The sequence below is a fragment of the Sorex fumeus genome, unplaced genomic scaffold, assembly GCF_029834395.1.
Source record: "Sorex fumeus unplaced genomic scaffold, SorFum_2.1 ptg000131l, whole genome shotgun sequence".
Taxonomy (NCBI): domain Eukaryota; kingdom Metazoa; phylum Chordata; class Mammalia; order Eulipotyphla; family Soricidae; genus Sorex; species Sorex fumeus.
Genome location: NW_026606188.1, coordinates 34806845 through 34827135, shown reverse-complemented (window position 1 = coordinate 34827135; position 20291 = coordinate 34806845). Strand labels below are relative to the sequence as shown.

At 33.3% G+C, this 20291-nt stretch overlaps 1 protein-coding gene across 3 annotated transcripts; it reads right to left on the bottom strand.

The window, feature by feature from the left end:
* Nucleotides 1–933: 933 nt before the first annotated feature.
* Nucleotides 934–18428, bottom strand: LOC130046148 (pancreatic alpha-amylase). Of its 3 annotated transcripts, XM_056139062.1 has the most exons (13): nt 18143–18428; nt 17352–17449; nt 15459–15531; nt 10712–10925; nt 10188–10334; nt 8304–8501; nt 7485–7715; nt 5839–5972; nt 4739–4861; nt 4544–4643; nt 2967–3085; nt 2750–2875; nt 934–1152 (listed from the first exon to the last, which is right to left on the bottom strand). In XM_056139062.1, the coding sequence occupies exons 4-13, from the start codon at nt 10877–10879 to the stop codon at nt 963–965; spliced, it is 1536 nt and encodes a 511-aa protein (XP_055995037.1). In that variant the 5' UTR covers nt 10880–10925; nt 15459–15531; nt 17352–17449; nt 18143–18428; the 3' UTR covers nt 934–962. The 3 variants fall into 3 exon arrangements, with proteins under 3 accessions (XP_055995037.1, XP_055995036.1, XP_055995035.1); XM_056139061.1 differs by lacking the exon at nt 15459–15531; XM_056139060.1 differs by lacking the exons at nt 15459–15531; nt 17352–17449.
* Between the last annotated feature and the right edge of the window lie 1863 nt (nt 18429–20291).

Genomic DNA, 20291 nt, shown 5'->3' with positions numbered 1-20291 from the left:
AGATAGATATATCTGTAAGTCAAAGGAGAGATTTTTCCAAGAAAGTTGAACTTATTTTTTTTTACTAATCTTAAGAAAACATCTGAGAGTTATAAAAACTAATTGAGAGCTTTAGCAAATTTTACTTTTAAAGTAGAGATGAAGGAAAATGCATAGCTAGAAAGTGAGGGGGGAAAATCAAGAACATATGGTCTCATAAAAATTCTGAATAAACTTTCATACTGGGACTTAAGAGATGGAAAAGCTATATAATATAAAACTTAAATGATTTGAAAAAGAATATAAAGTAGATAATACCTTTGTGCTTCATATAATTGAGAAAGATTTCATAAGTTTTTTAAATTACTAACATTAAAAGGGTTTTTCATATTATAAAATGACAAAAATATTATAACGTACTGAAACATAAATACCATATGGAGGGCAGTATGATCGTACAATGGATAGGGTATTTGCCTTGAGGCTGACCAAGTTTCAAACTCTGGCACCACATAGGGTTCCCTGAACCCTGCCATTAGTGATCTCTGAGCACAGAGCTAGGAGTAATCCCTGATCACTGCCAGTCAGATGCATAAAGAAAAAGAAATATGGAATAATTACAGATGTACATTAGATATACACTTGGACAAGTGTTCTATTAGTAACAAGTATAATAGCCAAAATACCAGTGAGTTCTTAGAAATTCCTCTAATAGGGTAACATGTCTTTTAAACATATAAATTTTGCCAATAATTATACTTGTTTAATAATTGATTTAAGTGTTTCTGAGTTTCTCATTTTCAACATTTACCCAAAAAATGCATCACAAGAACAAATATATACATACACATGCCTAACATATATACATATATATGTATATGTGTATGTATATACAGGTATATATATATGTATATATATGTATATATATATGAAAAGAAGGACACTTGGTTATTTCTCTGAGTATATGCTTTTAATTAAATTTTTTACAATTTGGATTCAGCATGAATTGCAATAAATGGATCTTCAGCTGTGTTACTAATAGAAAAGTGAGCATTACCATCACGGGAAACATAGATTTTAATTCCCGTACACTTGTCACCAATTTTATCTCCAGAAATAACATCACAGTATGTTCCAGGAGGAAGACCCGTTTGCAAAGTCTGAGACAAAGTCCTGCAAAATAAAATATTAAATTAACTTGCATTACACACAATTTAAAAAAAAGATTAGAGGCTGCCTCTGAAACAGTTTAACTTTCTGCTTTGTTGAAATGAGGATCTTAGTAAAAGGAAAATCCAGGACTGAGGAAAATAGGTCAGAAGGGCTACAGTTTCTGATTTGCATGCTGAAATCCAGATCTCTGGTACCACATGGCCTTTCCATGGACATCAACATATAGCCCTTACCCTCTGAGCATCACTGGGTAAAGTTCAAGTTCAGCACCCCTCAGTACTAGCAGCATTTCCAGTGAACAATGAGGCTTGCACTGCTTGGCCAAGTAACTCAGGGAGTAAACTCAGGTCCCAGTGACACTGAGAAGCCCTGCCATCACACAAAGAATACAATCCAAATACCGTGGATGTGAAAAGCTTTCTTAAGTGCAAAATAATCCTACAGAAAATTTGGCTATTCCTTACTCAATCCTAAATATAACAGAAAAGTTTAGTTTTGAATAGTAGCTAGAGATGTGAGTGAATTGCCACTTTAGATATTTTTTATTTGTTCTTAGTAAACACAAAATTCTAAATCTGTTCTCATTTTAACTTAAAATGCTAACTGCTTTCAAAAATTAAAATTTGCTTGCTTTTTCAAAAATATATCTCAAGACGTCCAAATAAGTTTTTGGAGATAAAAGTAAATCTGCATTTCTGTTAGTATGTGTGTTTAGATATTAAGTGCTCTCAGTTTCTTTAGGTTCTCCTATCTACAAAAAACAGATTTTAAGCAACTTGCTTTGAGTTATTTTGGAAATACCATTTTAAATTTCTTTTTCATCAATAAATTTTTCTTTATGCTGGAATGTAGAAGCATGAGTGAAAGTTAGTCTTAGTCTGTCATTGAAATTTTGCTTGTAAAGAGCTTTTCACAAGCTGTCTGAAGAAATCAATATATTAGAGACTGCATACTAGTTTATGTACCTGTATACACCTTTGTGTTTTAGTGATATATAGAGAAAACCAAAAAGGGTTAAATCTCGAAACTAAAGCTCAGAACTAAATCTCAAAAATCTCCTGAGGCAAATCATTGGTTATAAGAAGTATATCCTTGAAACATATGCTTTAAAAATGTTATCTATAAAAGACAAGGAAGTGAAAGAAGACCAAAGAACCAGATAAAAGATAAAAGATAAAAGAGAGGGAAAACAATTAGGGACAAATAGATTTCAGTACTCACGAAGTATTGTTTCACTATCTTAAAAAATTAGACCTGCAAGATATGTTTCTTTAGTGAATTTACAAACTTCCTAGAAAAATATCATGTGTCTTTTGTCTGAGGTTTGTATGTGTGCATATACATATCCACAAAATATGCAGAGATGCAAAAAACATAATCCTACCTAAAGCAAAAGCCTTATAAAGAAGAGTTAAAACTTAAAGAGTCATAGTCATTTTTCTTCTGTCCCTTTTCTGTCTTTAAAATTACTTCTTAATCCATAGGTTAAAGGATCTTTCAGATTAAAAAAATAAAATGAGAAAAAAGAAGAAAAATGACAGGGCAAGAACATAATGGTATAAAACATTATTTCTTTAATACTTTAATATCTCCTTACCAGTCATCATTATTAAAGACAATGAATCCTTTATTTCCTCTTCCAAAAGCGACTTGGTTGCTACCATTATCCCACCAATTGGCAAAAGGCTCGCCATCAACTACATTACGAAACATGATCATGTTCCTAAAAATATCATATAAATTGCTTTATTAGTTTAAAACACTACGTTAAGAGAGCTTATTATTAGAAGATATAACTAAATAAGTATCCTCACCTTATTTGACGCCATCTGTGTTCACAGACCCAGTCATTGCCACATGTAGTGTCCGGATTAATAGTAACTGCTTTAATAATTCCATTGTCATTAGGTGGTCCAACCCAATCATTGATATCCTTGATTTTTTAAAAAAATGAATTGTAAAATCTCAGATTTTTGCATTACATAGATTTGACTCTTCCTTTTTCAGTACATTAAATTCTGTGTCCTACAATTTATGTCTCTGCAGGGTCATCAATCTAGAGTCTAACTCCTTCTGTAGTTTTATTGCCAATTCATCAGTATCTTTACTTAAACTTCTTTCTCTAGTGCTACACTTAAAATAAAGGTGAGAATTTTTTTACCATCTCTTTTCTCCTCAAAGAATTTAAGTAGCTTCTTATCATATCTGTAATCAGCATAATTGAACCATCAATGGCTTTAGTGTTGGATTAAAAAACAAGGACTCCTTTACTATAACCTAAAAAAAAGCTTTGCTAATCAACATTGTATCTCTATACCTAATGTACCCACCTCTTTTCAAAAATGAGGAGCCTGGGGGAAGGTGGGCTCATTCTCTACTTGGAGACTAGCCCACTTTTGGACCTGAGATGTGTACTTTCAACTTACCCTTCCCCTCACATTTATCTAAATGTGAATTTCTTAAAAATAAATGTAATTTTTTTAAAAATAAAACTATCTTCCTTCACAAAAAATTAAAATGCACATATTCTATAGTTGCCATAAAGTTAAAAAGCACAAGTAAACATGTCTTTGTTTTGATTACTGTAAATAAAATATTTATTCACTCTCATTTTTGGAAAAACATACAAAACCTTGCAACACAATATCCTGACTACATGAAATATTTATAATATTGTGATTTTATGATTGTGACTTTTAAGGTAGTTACAGAAAAAATACAGATTATGTCTAAGGTTATTAGTGTATGTCTTTAAATAATGTCATGTGAAGAGAGTGGGCAAAACTAAGAACCACTAGCATACAGAACTCTTGGAAAAGTAGATATGCTCTGAAAGGGGAAATGGACAAAATTTGTTTTGTATATATTCAAAATTAGGAATGAGACAATAAGATGTCGCTACCGAATGTAACCTGCCCACACGGCAGAGTCTGGCAAACTCCCCGTGGTTTACCCCATATGCCAAATACCAATAACAATGATGGGTCTCATTCTCCTAACTCTGAAAAAGCCTTGAATATGGCACTTTTTTAGAAATCTCAGGCCTAGGACGAAGGAGACGTTACTGGGGCCTGCTCGAGGCAATTGAAGAATAACAAGATGGTCATGATCGTGATTGTGATATTCAAAATTGTAAAACTCTCTAAAACTCAATCTCAATACAATTTTTTAATTAACTAAAAGGAAAAATCTATGTAGGACTACGGTTAGTTGCCGTACAAAGATGTAGGCTTCTCAAATTCAAAAAGAACTAGTTAAATATACCTGTCCTCTCTACTGAAGAGTATTTTCTATCGTAGATAGAAGATTGCAACACATTTATACATAACACATATTTGATAAGTAATAGAAAAATGTAATCACAATATATAAAGATAACACCACAACTTACTCTTCCATCCACAAAATATCTTGGCCAACGGAAGCTTGACATTATTCTTGTAAATCCATAAGGATGGGCAAGCATAAATCCAACTCCCATTTTGTACAATCTAAAAATTACAAAATGACATCACTGTAGAAGAAAGTAATAGTTTCAGTAGTATTAAAAGGTTGGTTAAAATAAATGTGAACATTTGTTTACTACCTAGAGTCCCAGAATGTAAGAATAGATGCTCCTCCAGCTCCATGACCTCGCTGATTGTCATGGTTGTCCACAAAGACAAGTGCTCTGTCAGATGGCATAAAACCCCAGCCTTCTCCCCAGTTCCTATAAAAAATACGCACATATTATATGTATATATATATATATATATTACAATAGTATAACTTGTTACACTAAATGTAAATTAAATGTATATGTCTTTTAGGATGAAATTCTCAAAACAACTATCAAACGGCTATTCTATGGGATTTTTAGAATAATTAAATACTATGGTGGTAGGTATATTATCTATAAATATTTCTCATGCCTATATTTATAGCAAAATAGCACTCTCCTCCCATTCATCAATTTTCTTGAGCGGGCACCAGTAACGTCTCCATTGTGAGACTTGGTACTGTTTTTGGCATATTGAATGCGCCATGGGAAGCTTTCCAGGCTCTGCCATGCGGGCAGGATACTCTTGGGAGCTTGCGGGGCTCTCTGAGAGGGACGGAGGAATCCAACCCGGATTGGCTGCGTGCAAGGCAAATGCCCTACCCACTGTGCTATAGCTCCAGCCCCATGCATATATATCTGTGTGAATTCATTGTGTTGCACTCATATGAAACGTTTTGTTATATAAAAGTAGTTATAGACATTTCAGCACATTGTAAATTAGATGGAGTTTAGAAGGCTCAATATTCATATTGTTGTCTATAGAAGGACAAATTGAAATAAATAAGGCTTAATGTCATACTTTTATAAATAAGCACTTGAAATTAATTTATACAATATATGTATATTTCACAGTATTTTGGTACTTTAGTAATAAAAAATCTCCTTATTAATAACTTGGACTTTATATTCAAACAGTCAAATATGTTGTCTTCTAATAGGTTTATTAAAATTTTTTTATTTTGTCTTGGGTTGGTAAACATAACTTCCGATGGTTAATATTTTAAATATTTAAGATAACTAGAATATAAACAAAGCATTTACTATGACTAAGTCCTTGAAAGTTAATGAACTATAAGAAAATAACTATAATGGGAAAGTATGACTGCTCTGAAAAATAATTTTCAGGGTAAATCATATATTATTACCTTAAGTAAGCCATCTTCTCTCCATCCCACTTGCGCAGCACTTTACCAAGCTTAGCACCATACTTGAATTCTGTCACACGGCCATTTCCAAAGTACTCACTGCTTGAAATTGCCTCACCACCAAGATCTATTACCTAGTAAAAAGTAAAGGGAGAACGTCATTTTGTTTTATTTTTTTGCATTTAATATAATTATTTAAACACACATCAAACACAATCTGGGTTGCAGCAAATTACGGAGAATTTAGTCGGATACTGTATGCTACTTAATTTTACCACTGTGGTATATCCTGAGCTTAGGATTAAAATTTTATAGTTAAATCAGTGAAAGTCCCTCTACTGCTTAATAAATTGTTCAAATGAAGCGTGTACTTTTCGAAAGACAATGTATCAGCCCTCAAGAAGACAGGATAGACCCTGGTGCTTAATGAGAAGAGAGCCCTCTGATAGTAAGACATAGGTAGGTGAAACAGGGAAGCTATGGTATGGCTTGACTATAACAAGTTTGGGTCACTGAGAATCTTAACAAAGGAGGCAATGTAATTTTAAACATGAACTTTGAGGGATTTTAATCAATCTATTAAATTATACAGAAAATGACTGTAAACATTGATATTATAATTTGAATTCCCAAATGGTTTTCATGGTATCAAGGTACATATTTTTTTTCCACCTTTTCCTCCCTGGATTTGGAAACACACCTTGTAGTGCTCAGGGGTTACTTTCAGATGGGTGTTGAAAACACATGGAGTGCCAGGTAATCAAACCCAGAATTATAAAAGATAAAGCTTTTCTTTTTTTTCCTCCTTCTTCTCCTTCTCCTTCTTCTTCCCCCCCCCCCCCTTTGGGTCACACCCAGCTATGTTCAGGGCTTAGTCCTAGTTTTGGGCTTAGGGATCACTTCTGACAGTGCTGGGGGACAATATGCAGTTCCAGGGATTGAATCCATGCACCTTATCTGCTGTAAAATCTCTCTGCTCCTTATAATATACATAATTTTAAATGAAGAACTTATATCCGTCAATAACTTTTTCAGTTGCTGATAGACAACTCATTAAAATTTTTAAATAAATCAATGATTTATTTTAAAAATATTATTTATAATTATTATGCATTCCTTCATTTAAAAAAGTTGTCAATTCTGTGATGTGTATGCTATCATTTATAATGCTGTAATATATAAAACATAATTTTATATCATTTAAAAAAATAAAAAAGTGGTTTTTAATTTTTAAAAAATTAAAAAGAGGTAATAACATAACTAGTAAAGGTATTTTCAATATTCAGACTCAGGTAGAGTAGCATAAAAAACAACTGTTAATCTTTATACTAATTTGACAATCATTACCTTTTGTAATGATGTCATATCTGCAGATATGAGATATCTGCAGAGACACAGAGATATTTTCAGCCTAACAAATTATTGGCACATCCATAAAACCTCTTGTACCAAAAAAAGTGCTATCCTTGAATAAAAAGTCAAAAAACATTTTATATAATTTTTGTTCTATAGAAATATGTGCCTTATACATAAAGAGAAACTGCCTTTAATTAAAGCTCCTGCTTAATTTTAATGACATCATTACTAATATTTATATGCACATATATGCATGTTATTTACACACACAGACAAATATACAAATGTACCTCTTGGAAAATGAAAGGTTTACTTCCTTCAGCAAACCACTTTGTATTCAGATTATGCAGTTTATCCAAGACTGCCTTCATGTCTCCAGGCCACATGTGCTTAGAAGCGTCAATCCTGAACCCTGCTACACCGATATCAATGAGATAATTCATATATTCAGCAACTTTGGAACGCACATAGTCTTTCTCCAATGCAAGATCAAGAAGACCAACCAGACGGCAATCTCTAACCTATTGAGATAAAAATTCTGTGATATATATATGTATATATATATATGAAACATCATCTTTATCTGAGAATCCACATACTCATTCATTAATAAGTATTTCTAATCTTCTTTACATTGAACAGTGATGACAATAATATGCCAGTAAAGTTATAGTTTTGAAAATTTTTTAGCATAAATATGGAGAACATGGGAAACAAGTAGATGTGCTCTTTAATGAATTGGGAAAACATTTTTTAAATTTATGGTTTTTTTTTTTTTTTTGCTTTTTGGGTCACACCTGGTGATGCACAGGGGTTACTCCTGGCTCTGCACATAGGAGTTACCCCTGGCAGTGCTCAGGGGACCATATGGGATGCTGGGAATTGAACCCAGGTTGGCCACGTGCAAGGTGAACGCCCTACCTGCTGTGCTATTGTTCCAGCCCCATATGGGAGTTTTATTTTTAAAGACAAACTACAAATTAGGTTCTCCTAAGAAATCACAACTATTCTTTAGAATAAAGATCAGTAATTAACATGTAAATAATGATATTAATGTCTCTTTATTTAGGTTGCTGGGTTATTATTATTATTATTATTATTATTATTACCTGATACACATCATTATAGCTTTCAATGTCTCCACTTCCAGTTCTACATTTGCCATCATTAAAATCCCAAGCAGAGTATGGGACAGCGGGAAAGTCTCTACTTCCGGGGTTGAAGTAGCTTCCACAAGTACTGCTAGTTCCTGCAGTCACAGCATTTCCACACATATGATTAATTACAGCATCTACATAAATATGAACCTGAAAGGCAAAGTTTATATTTCAGTTTGCCTTACAGAAAGGCAGAAATCTATAAAATTGTTATTGTTCACAGCATTACTTACATTTCAAAATATCTTCTGGTTATTTTACACTTACCTTCCTTAGTGCTGGAGCCATAGCACAGCAGTAGGGCATTTGCCTTGCGCGCAGACAGCCTGGCCGAGCCAGGATCTATTCCTCCACCCCTTTCCGAGAGCCCGGCAAGCTACCGAGAGTATCTTGCCTGCATTGCAAGCTACCCGTGATATATTAAATATGCCAAACACAGTAACAACAAGTCTCAAAAAAATGAAGAGGTTACTGGGCCTGCTTGAGCAAATCGATGAACAACAGGAGGACAATGTTTGTTTGTTCCGTAGACAATCAGAAGTCAAAGGTGAATATGAAATGAAGACTATGTATTTTAATCACTTTATCAATATCTACATATATGATAAACTGAATAAAAACTTCTATAGCTATGAAAAAATAAAAGCCTTTATAGAGAAAAGTAATAATCAGTTGAGATGGATTCAATATTAATATTTTTTCTTTTTTAAAAAAGCATTTATTTAGTTTTTGGGCCACATCCAGCTAGCTCAGGGATTACTTCCAGCTCTGTAATCAGGAATTAATCTTGGCAGAATCAGGGAAGCATATGAGATGTCTGAGATGGAACCCAGGTTGGCTGAATGCAGGAAGCACCTTACCTGCTAAACTATCGCTAGGGCCCTGACACTTTTCATTTTTTCCTTCCCCTCGGGTAATTTTTGGCCCCAATTAGTGCTCAAGACATTCTTTGGCTCTGTGCTCAAAAATTGCTCCTGGTGGTGCTCAGGGGACCATGCAATGGGACTGAACCTGAGATTTCTGTTGGCAAAGCATGTACACTCAACCAACTGAGCTATCACTCCAACCCAAAGTTATTTCTTTTAAAAACTTTCTATGTGTTCTCTTAAGAAATAAATAGCCATCATCAACTATCTGCTTAACAGTTGTAGAAAGAAGATATTCTTTTATAGTGTGTTCCCCTCCAAAATAAATTTTAACTACATTTTTAAAACCTATTGGGAGAAGATCCAGAAATTTGGTGCTGAGGCCAAAGTATAAAAAATGACAGCAAATGTTATAACTGGAATTTCTAATTCCTAACTTGGAGTCTGTTACCTGAAAAGGGGTTAAGTTTGATGTATTTTTTGAGAAGTAAATTTAGGCTTAAACTTTGATTCATCTTTTCTAGTAGATAAATACACAAATACAAAGGTTCACAAAAGTTAAGGAAAAAAATAACTAAGTTTCTTATAGCTAAATAATGAAGTAAAAAAAAATTAGGCATAAAAGTCTTGCTATAGAACAAGAAATCACTGTCACTGTCACTGTCCTCCTGTTGTTCATTGATTTGGTTGAAGGGGCCCAGTAACATCTCCATTGTGACACTTGTTACTGGTTTGGCATATAGAATACCTCACGGGTAGCTTGCCCGGCTTTGCTGTGCGGGCGAGATACTCTTGGTAGCTTGCCGGGCTCTCTGAGAGAGGTGGAGAAATCGAACCCAGGTCGGCCAGGTTGGCTGTGTGCAAGGCAAACGCCCTACTCGCTGTGCTATTGCTCCAGCCCAGAGCAAGAAATAAGAAAGAAAAATGATTTTGCTATAGAATATCTTTAAAGTAATTTAAATTCACTTACACCAACGTTGTTACATCTATTCACCATGTCTCTGAATTCATCTTCATTTCCAGATCTTGTACATAATTTGTAGCTAATTGGCTGGTATCTTTCCCACCAAGGTCTTAAAGGATTAGTAATAATAACATTTTCATTGGGTGGAGAGATCTAGAAATAAAAAAGTCTCAATAATTACCATAATCATGCGAGTCTTCATATTAATAATAATAATTAAACTAATAATAATTAACATTATTAATAATTATTAAATTAATAATAATTAAAATTATTTCTGAATCTTTGTAACTCTTGCAACCACCCAAAATATTAATAGCACTTTAACTATATCCATAGTACTTTATAAAGCAAACTGAAAAATCACGAGTAGTACTAGTTTTTTCTTCCACAAAAAAACTTTTGCTAACATTTGAGTATTTTGTTTTTTGTTAACATTAGAGTATTTCTTTGTAAGTAAAATTTTGTTCCAGCTTCATAGACACAGTTCATACCAGTACTATATTCTCAGAGAGCTCTGTAGGACTCACCTGAACCCCTCCAAATCCCTTGGGACCTAAATATCGCTCACACTCAAGAGCAATATCAACCCAGCGCCACTCAAACAGATGGACAATCGCTGTCCGCCCAGGTTTGGTATGAGGGTCATACTGGGCTACGCAGAGCCCCGCTAATGCAAGCAGCAAAAGGAACTTCATTTTGCCTTGAAGTTGTCAGTATTCTTTTCAGCAACTATTTATATTCCTGTAAGAAGCATATTTACAAAGCAAACGTTATCATGAATAAATACTTGATTCATAAACCATTCTTTCATAATCTGTAAAAGACTACAAATAAAGATAGTGAGCAGGTGAGAAACATCCATAAATCTCCCAGGAAGAGTCCAAATAACTCTTTTAATCTTAAAAAAGTAACAGTTCCTTGTTGAGGGAATATTAACTTTCCGAACATCTGGTATTTTATGTATAAATATATAAACTTCTTAAACATACATTATTTAATAAGGATTAGATTTTAATTCTGAAGTCCTTCACTGATAAAATAAAAATGATAACTAAAGTTAACTGAATTCATCATCCAAGTATTGTCTAGACTATCTAGACTATTTGCAAATATTTTTAATGTTTCAAATTCACACAAAAAGAAACAAAATAATTAAATTAAGCTTTAAACAAAATTTTAACTATTTAGATTCCTACATTATGATCTCAGAAAGCACTTCAATGTTGAATGACCATGATTTGATTAAACACAACTTTTCCCAACCATTAAATCAAGCCTTATGCAATAACTACAATGGTAGCACTTTTTCCTTCTTTCCTTATCAGATCTCCTGTATCTGATAAAATACTCAATTTATGAGGGTTTCACATAAGAGCAAATTAGTTTATTTTATCACATACAAATTAGGGATGAGCAGAAACATGCTGCCAAGAACATTTAATCCTTTGATTACTAAATGAATCTAGTATTTACAAGCATTTTATTTTCACATAACTTTCCAAGTGCTTTATTTCTCTGAATAATTTCAATCAGCTCCATTAATTCAAACTTCCTTCCCTATATTTTTGTGTTCATCATTCTGGGCCAAGTGTCTCTTAACTTCATATATAATATTTCCAGAGCTTAGTCTTTCAAAACGGCCAGTATGATAGTTATACCTACTTTAAATTACAAGTGCCATATAACACATTGGTATAATTAGGTGTGTTCTCATTGATTTATTATTAGATATATATACACATATATATTTGGCAAATTTCAAGTGGCAGATTTTCATTTTAACAGAAAAAATATTCCACCCCTCCACACATCAGAAGTCTTATTTTCAACTGAGTTCCCCAATAACAGGCAATTTCTTGCTTTGCTGAGCATCCTGTATTTCAGTCATAGATTCATTGTTGATAAAGTCTATGAAGAGTGTATCGATTGACTCAGATATTCTAAGGGAATTGTCATTTATCAGGGCTCTTATAACGTCTTTAAAATCCACAGAATGAAAATTAACAGTGTCCATCTTTATACCTCTGGATCAGGCCTTGGCACAAATATTCAGGGTTCACTGCCTTTCCCACACGGAAAAGAATTTCAGGAGGAGGAAAATAGTAAAACAAGATAGTTTTTACTTAACAAAGCTTACTTAGATGTGAGTGGGAGGGAAGGAATGAAATATGTGTTCGAGTGAGAACATGAACTTGAAAGAGGCATGGTGGGGGATGGAGGGGGGTGGAAATGTGTTCAAGGGAGAACACGGACTTGAAAAAACAAGCTATTTAAAAATACATTAAATTATGTTTATAGGGTAAACAACAAGCAGGGTTCGTGGTACTTGGGAATAATCAGGGTCATATCTGCTGGTCTTTTGGGATCATACAGTACATGTTTCCAACTTAGTGTCTGCAAATGTTGGGCTTTGGCTATCTCCTTGCCCCCTTACTATTTTTTTAAGAAACATAATATTTCAGAAATTTTTAATACAATTTACTTTAATCTATGGAAAACTTAAGATCCCATGAAGGAAATAAAGTTCAAAGATAATTAATTGTTCAGGCACATATGGTAAGTAGCACTGTAGCACTGTCCTTCTGTTGTTCATCGATTTGCTCGAGGGGGCTCAGTAATGCCTTTATTGTGAGACTTGTTGTTATTGTGTTTGGCATATTGAATACATCACAGGTAGCTGGCCAGGCTTTGCGGTGCGGGCGAGATACTCTCGGTAGCTTGCCAGATTCTCTGAGAGGCGGAGGAATCGAACCCGGCTCTGCTCTGCCTTGGCGACGAGCAAGGCAAGTGCCCTACTACTGTGCTATCACTCCAGCCTGGTAAGTAGAAAACCTAGAATTTGACAGAAGCTCTACTTCAAGTTAACATTCTCTGTACCACGTTAATGTTTTTCGTAGAAATCTAGTCTAAAATGCTCAATAAAAAAGCCATAAGAAGATTTAGCTATAGAGTATTTGAAATAATCAATCTGCACAGAGGTATGTTACAAGTAGAAAATATAATTCAAATTCGGAATCACAACAAAATGGAACAAAATATTTTAGTTTTTTATGTGCCTAAATAATATTTTATGACAGGCTAAATACAATGCATGAATAAAACGTGTTAACATAAATTTCCTGGTTTTATTTATTACTACTAATTATTTCTTTTAATATGATAAACATTTGAAAATTGTCATTTTCACGAAATTTCCACTGAACAGTGCCATTTAGAGATAATGTTAGATTAGAAAGAAGTGCATTCATGCAATACTAATGATAAAATAAAGTATATGACCATTCTGTCTAGAGAGATAAGAAAAGTGCCTTGAGATTTAATTGATAGGAAGAATCACTTGTGAAAGAATCTAGGGTAGGATAAAATTAATTTAATTATTTTAATTTTAAATTTTATATGTAAGAGAAAAAGTGAGTTTTAAATAATAAAACTAATAAATGTGGAAACTGGGGAACAAAAATAATATAGTTTTGTAGAACATAAAGTCTATGATATTAAGCAGCCATAGGATTTAAGGTAAAGGTAAAGGCCCTCCCGTTGATCGTCGATTTGCTCGAGCGGGCCCAGTAACGTCTCCATTGGAGACTTTGTTGTTACTGTGTCTGGCATATCGAATACTCTCGGTAGCTTGCCGGGCTCTCTAAAAATAGGAAAATTCTATTGGAGTCTCTCAATGTCTTTTCTTACCTAAAGTATACTTTCTTTTGGGGGCAAAGTGATAGTACAGTGGGAGGGTGCTTGTCTTGCATGGGGTCAACCCAGGGTTGGTCCCTGGCATTCCATATGACCCCCGAGCACTGTCAGAAGTCTTTTCTGAGTGCTGAGCCAGGATTAAGCCCTGAGCAACACCCCTACTCCCCCAAATAAATAAATAAATAAATAAAGGTCTACTTTATTTCAAGGGCTATAAGAAGCAAAGTGTTTTTTTTTCCATTTTTAATTTGTTTGTTGGTTTTTAAACAGCACAGTAAGATAATTAGGGCATTGGGAATGTCTCAAATGGATTAGAAGGCAAGGAGAGAGAAAAATCTACTAAAATATGACCAATAGCAAAAGTAGTGATGAAAATATGAACTAGAATTATAGCAAAGGGAAAAAATTAGATTAATATGCATGCTTATAATGAGATATAATAAACATAATAAATGACACCAGAGTCCATTCCTTTGTGGTAACTTCTACACAGACTATGGGATAATATTTTATACTTATAATTTGCATGTAACAAACATACAGAAGTTTGATTTAACTTGACAACAGATCTTGCTCTCTTAAAGCTGAGTATTTTGGTGTGAGGACAACTGGAATCAACAATCACATGGAAAGATTTACTAGTCCCTAGCATTTTAACCACTGCATTGATCTACCCACTATCTGTTCTTGAACTTTTGTTTCAGGGCTATTTCAGCAGAAGAGCCATCCAACTGCAGAATTATGAAACACAGAAAGTTCATTTTATTTTGCAGTATTTAGCTGTTACAAAGAGGGTAGGTATAATTAAAGTGTCAGTTTCTGATTCTACAGCAAAACAATAGCCAATCAGCTACAGAAAAATAAGAGAAAAATAAGAGTTAAGTGGTATTCCCTGATTTTAAGTTAAATGGAGAAAAAATGCATTATTACTTATAGTTTATTGACATTGAAGAGCTAATAGAGGGATATAAAGACTTAGTTATAAAACCATCTTAGATATAAAAAGAGATTTTTGGATTTTCTAACATAGCAAGAATCATTTCAGAAATGTCATACAAAAGTATTTACTAAGTGTGTTAGTACACGTATTGATCATTCAGAAAAGATGCTCTCCCTATGTGACTAGTATGTATGCACAGTCCAGATACTGCATACTGACTAGATTATCAAGCTTGGAGAGCTAGTTCCTTGAAAACTGAAAGATGTTTGTAAGAGGATGAGCAATTTTGAGTAAGCCACTAGTCATATTATGGGATGTAGATAAAGGAACATGAATTCAAAGTAGGTAGTTTACCTTCAAAGAGATTATCTTCCAAGTAGGGAGAATTTTATTACTAGCAAAGGTTTCCAAAATAAACTTGGGAAGAAAAAACCTTCAAAGAGGATGAAACTAAATGAATGTAGGTAAGTATCAGAAAGAGAATACAAAGAAACACTGACCAGAAATGTAACAGGGCGGCTGATAGAATTGAGAGAAAAACTGAACTTCATATATAAGCCCAGCTTCAAATATTAAAAATGTATTAATTAAGAATATAAACTGAGAAGTTAGACAGACTCTAGAATAAATCCTGACATTACCATTAGCCAGGTGTGTGGTCCTAGGAAATAATTCCTCCAAATTTATCCACGAAGCAGTACACAAAGCTTCAAACTGTTAGGAGCATTAACCAGAATTAACATAAATTAAGCAATTAACAATTAACTGACACAAATAAGAACTCATAATGACTGTTGTAATTTTTCTATTATGATTTAACTAGTATTCAATTATAAATATTAAATTTTATTACTTAACTAATGTTAAATTTTAAATTATTATTATTATTTTTTATCTTGGATATGTTTATTTGGAACTTTACAGGCCTACTAATCACTTTGTCTCATATACAGAATTTAAATGCAGCACAAAAAGATTATCTGTGTGTTCAGTCATTCTGAGACCCTCCCAATTTCTTTTCCTTTATTTTTTTTTAATTTTATTGAATCACCGTGAGATAGTTACAAGCTTTCATGTTTGGGTTACAATCACACAATGATCAAACATCCATCCCTCCACCAGTGCACATTCCCCACCACCAATATCCCCGGTATACCCTTCTTTTCCCCTGCCTCCATGGCAGACATGATTCCCCGTAATCTCTCTCAACTTTTGGGCATTATGGTTTGCAATACAGACCCTGAGACGTTAGCATGTTTGGTCTTTTATCTACTTTCTGCACATATCTCCCATCCCGACTGATTCCTCCAGTTATCTTTATCTTAGTGATCCCTTCTATATTCCAGCTGCCTTCTCCCCTTTGCTCATGAGGCAGGCTTCCAGCTATGGAGCAATGTATCTGTCCCATGTAAATTATTTTTATATTTAACTACATTAACAAAGTTCTATAAAATCAGACTTTTGACTATCATTTATTTTACTTGGACATTCTGCCTTTCCACCCTTCCCCTCCAAAGTTTGACATTATAATTTCTATATCTTAGAGTCTTTTTTATATCCCCTAGAAAAACAGCAATTTTTTTTCAGTTTTTTTCTTAAGTCTTTTTAGTTTCTAGGCAATCACATGTTAATATTGAAATATACTTCCCATCACTGAATCATCAGTTAACTATTAATGTTTTAACAGTGTTTTTCATTATGCATTTTAGGATATTATTAAAACTAGGGATCACCAAAAGTATAATTGTGGGGCATACTGGCAGCAGTACAGATGGAGATATACAGATGCATGCTAGACATCTAGCAAATGTTAAGAATTTCTGTATGCTTATTTAATAATTTTCATCTCAATCTAAAGAATCATAAACTTCAAGGGAGAGATACTAAAGCAAGATAAGAATATCTGTATCCTAAGAAATAAAATATGAAAATGAATTCTTGATATTCTTGATATTAAAAAACAAAATTAAAAAGGAGATTTTTAAATATTAAACATTTTATTATAATTATACTAAAATAGTTCTCTTCAGCAAAATTATACAATATTACTATTAATTCCCTATTACCCACATCTCATATTTTGTAGCTTTCTCTACAAAGAGGACATTTGCTTTTATTTCATGACTAATGCTTACTAAAATGTGCCAAATGAAGTGTCTTGGAAAGTAGTTAAGAATATGAAAATGGACATTTGATATTATCCTAATAACAGAGAATTACTCCTGAAAGATACTTAAAGTGCCACTAAAGCATATCCAATAATAAGAATTGGTGTTTTTAAGTATTTTTTTAAAAAAATTATTCAGTATTATATGAGACATGTCATTTTAATATTTACAGTTATGACAGAGGAAAAACCCTACAATAAATTCAGAACATAACACAGTAACTACTATAAATTGGGTAATTTGGCTCAGAGTTTACTTACCTCACAAGAGAGCCATGCTTTAAATGAAACAAAGGCACTCTAAATATCATGCAAAAGCAGATAGCTTTTCTATGGCTCCTTTTCTACCAATATTATCATCACTTACCTACATCAGTTAATTACAAATTTCTTTTAGTGTATGTAAAGCAGTTTCACATCTCAGGCAGATACTAAGATCCTTTTTAATTCCTGTGGTAAATTAACCTTAATCAAGAAGAAACAGGTTAACCTTTTATTATTTGTAGTATTGTGTTGTGTGTCAAAACCTCAACTATGTAACTATGTAACTTTGTAATTCACGGTCTTTAATAAAGTAAGATTTAAAATATTGAATAAAACATTATCTAATTTAATATAAATATCTCCAAATCATACCTATATTATTTTATCTCAAATTGTTTATCTCAAATTGTTTTCTATTTCTGATAGAAATATTCTAGATATTAAGAATCAATATAGTCCTTAGTTATTAGTGGATTTATAACAAAGAGAAGTATAAAAATTTCTCTGAATTTTATTGAGTTGTGTAGTTTTTTCAAAATAACCACCTATTTCTTTTCTCTCCCTAACCCCCCAAAAATCCACAAAGGATAATGAACTTGGGTTCAGTATGAGTGATAAGTGAAAGTTAGAAAAGGCAAAACAAATCTGCCTAATCAATTCCTGAAATAAGAAAAACATGTGGAGTCTAGTCTCCTACACATTTGACAAATAGTACATTTTGTGCTGCTAGAAACTGAAACTTGAGTTGTCAACAAACCCAAAATAGATTATGAAACTTTGAACTGTATCAAATCACCAAAATATATGACAGAAACCACGTTTTTTTCAAGACTGAAAAGTGTGGGGTGAAAGGCAAGAATTCTGTAACATCAAATAAACATTAAAATGACTTACCACATCAATTCCTTTGAGTCATCAAATTCTTAAATCCGCGATTCGATCTTTTCTAGTTTGTGGTTTTGCTTTCTCTTCAATTAGGGGAGGAATAAGCTGGATTTAGAACTTTATAGATTTTCTATAATTGTTTTCCTTTCAATAGGTGCTCTTAAAACCCTGATTCAATTCTTTAACTCCAGTTTATATGAATGGCCCAGTCTGCGTTTCAGAATGAAACTGAATTGGCTCTCATTCCTGTTTCCAGGCCAAAACCACTGTCTCTGGTGTCTTGCTCAATTTGCTATCCTGGACTGTCACCTCTTTCAACTACACTGTGCCACTTCAGTTGTTTACTCTTTTTGTTTTCTATCTCTTTCTACAAAGTCCTCGTGTAATCCCGTCTAGAGATTTTTCCCCCAGAACCATTTTATATAAAACTATAGCAAAAACTATTTGCTAAAATAATCTGAAAGATACAGATCAAAATAGGTAATCAATTAGCTAAGGAAGTTTGATCATTATGCAGTCTTCTGAACAACAAAAAACAATTTTGAATCCAGGGTTTTGTCATCTACAATGTGAATCTTCTAGAGAAAAAATTTGCTTGTGAGAAAAATTAGAAAGTACAGTATTTAGAGAAAAAGAATGAAACTCTATAGATTACATTTGAATCCATATTTAGAAAACTCAGGTTACTAATGACATTGGTATGATAAAAATGTAAAAACAAAATCTAACATCTAACAATATGCATTATCACTGTGTCAGTTCTGTGTATTCTTACTTTAATTTCTCAAACATAGGGCTGTGATAGAGAACTATAATAACATTATCATTTAAAAGATGAAAACCGAGGCACTGAAAGTTCAATATAAATTGTCCATAGACAAATGCTAATAAGTACTGAAAAGGAAACCCAAAACCAGCCATCTAATTCTTTATAGAGTACCAAAACACTGCTCAGTTCTGTCAGATTATCATTCAATCATTAAAATGAAATAATGTCTGTGAAAATATTATCAAACCTAAAACTTTATATTCAGCTAACAATGTTTTAAAGATTGCAGAAAAAGTGAAGATTGTTATAATATCTCCCAATTTCCAATTTTTCACTCAAAATGAAGTTAATTTGTAACCATTTTCATTCCAAATCTTATAGTTAACCACAATATGCGTTATTGTTCACAAATACTGTGTTGCTCCCTGCAGGTAAAATATTGCCCTAAATTCAGGAATGCTTGTAATTCAAATTACTTTCCCAATAAAATCTAAGCAGAAGTAGCATTTTGTACTTTTGGAGACTTTGTGATTCCTAATACATGAATACATGTATAAAAAATGAATTCTTTATGTAATATTTTAAAAGAACTAATAAGGTTTACCTTGATGAGATGAAAATGAGAAGTAAATTTGGTTATTGCAAACTAATGAGAACTTTTATTTTTTACTTTCTGTAGCCTAATTTATTCTACCCTGATTGATACAACTTAAATTCACTTAAACTCTTTCATTTTCGAGATATCTTATAGTCACATCCCCTCCACCACCTTCAGCACCCTCTGTAACTCCCCAACCCCCCTCCGTCAGAAGTCAAGGGATAAATGAACTTGTAAAAGGAGAGATGTTCACACTGGCTGAGATTATTATAATAAATTACTCAAATGATTTCCAGATTTAGTGTCCTAAGTAATCAGTATAATTTAAAATATGTATTTCAAAGCGAGGTCCAAGTATGTGGCTTCCAGGACTAAATCTCCAGGCCGCATGGTGACAGAGGCCCATGCTATCCCTTCCTGGGTTCCTGCCAGCCCAGCAGACAACTGTCACACCCACAATTTGTCTCCAGGTGCCTTCTTAGCACACCAGTAGCCCTGGCTCAGACTCCCAATTGAATCCCAAAATGGATTAGTGCTATACGGACATGTCTCTTGAACCCAACAATTTACAATCTAGAAATTTAAATTTAGTATTGCGGTTGCGTGAGATCTTATGATATTCAAACTGAGCAATGGAAAATAAATTATCTAGCGTCTCCCCCTGGCAGGTACGCTTGAATGGCAGTGGGAAAATTCGAGCAAAACAGAATGCCCAAAATTAGAGAGAGTATTGGGGAAATTGCCTGCCATAGAGGCAGAGTGAGGACTGGATGTGGAGGGGGGGTGGGTAC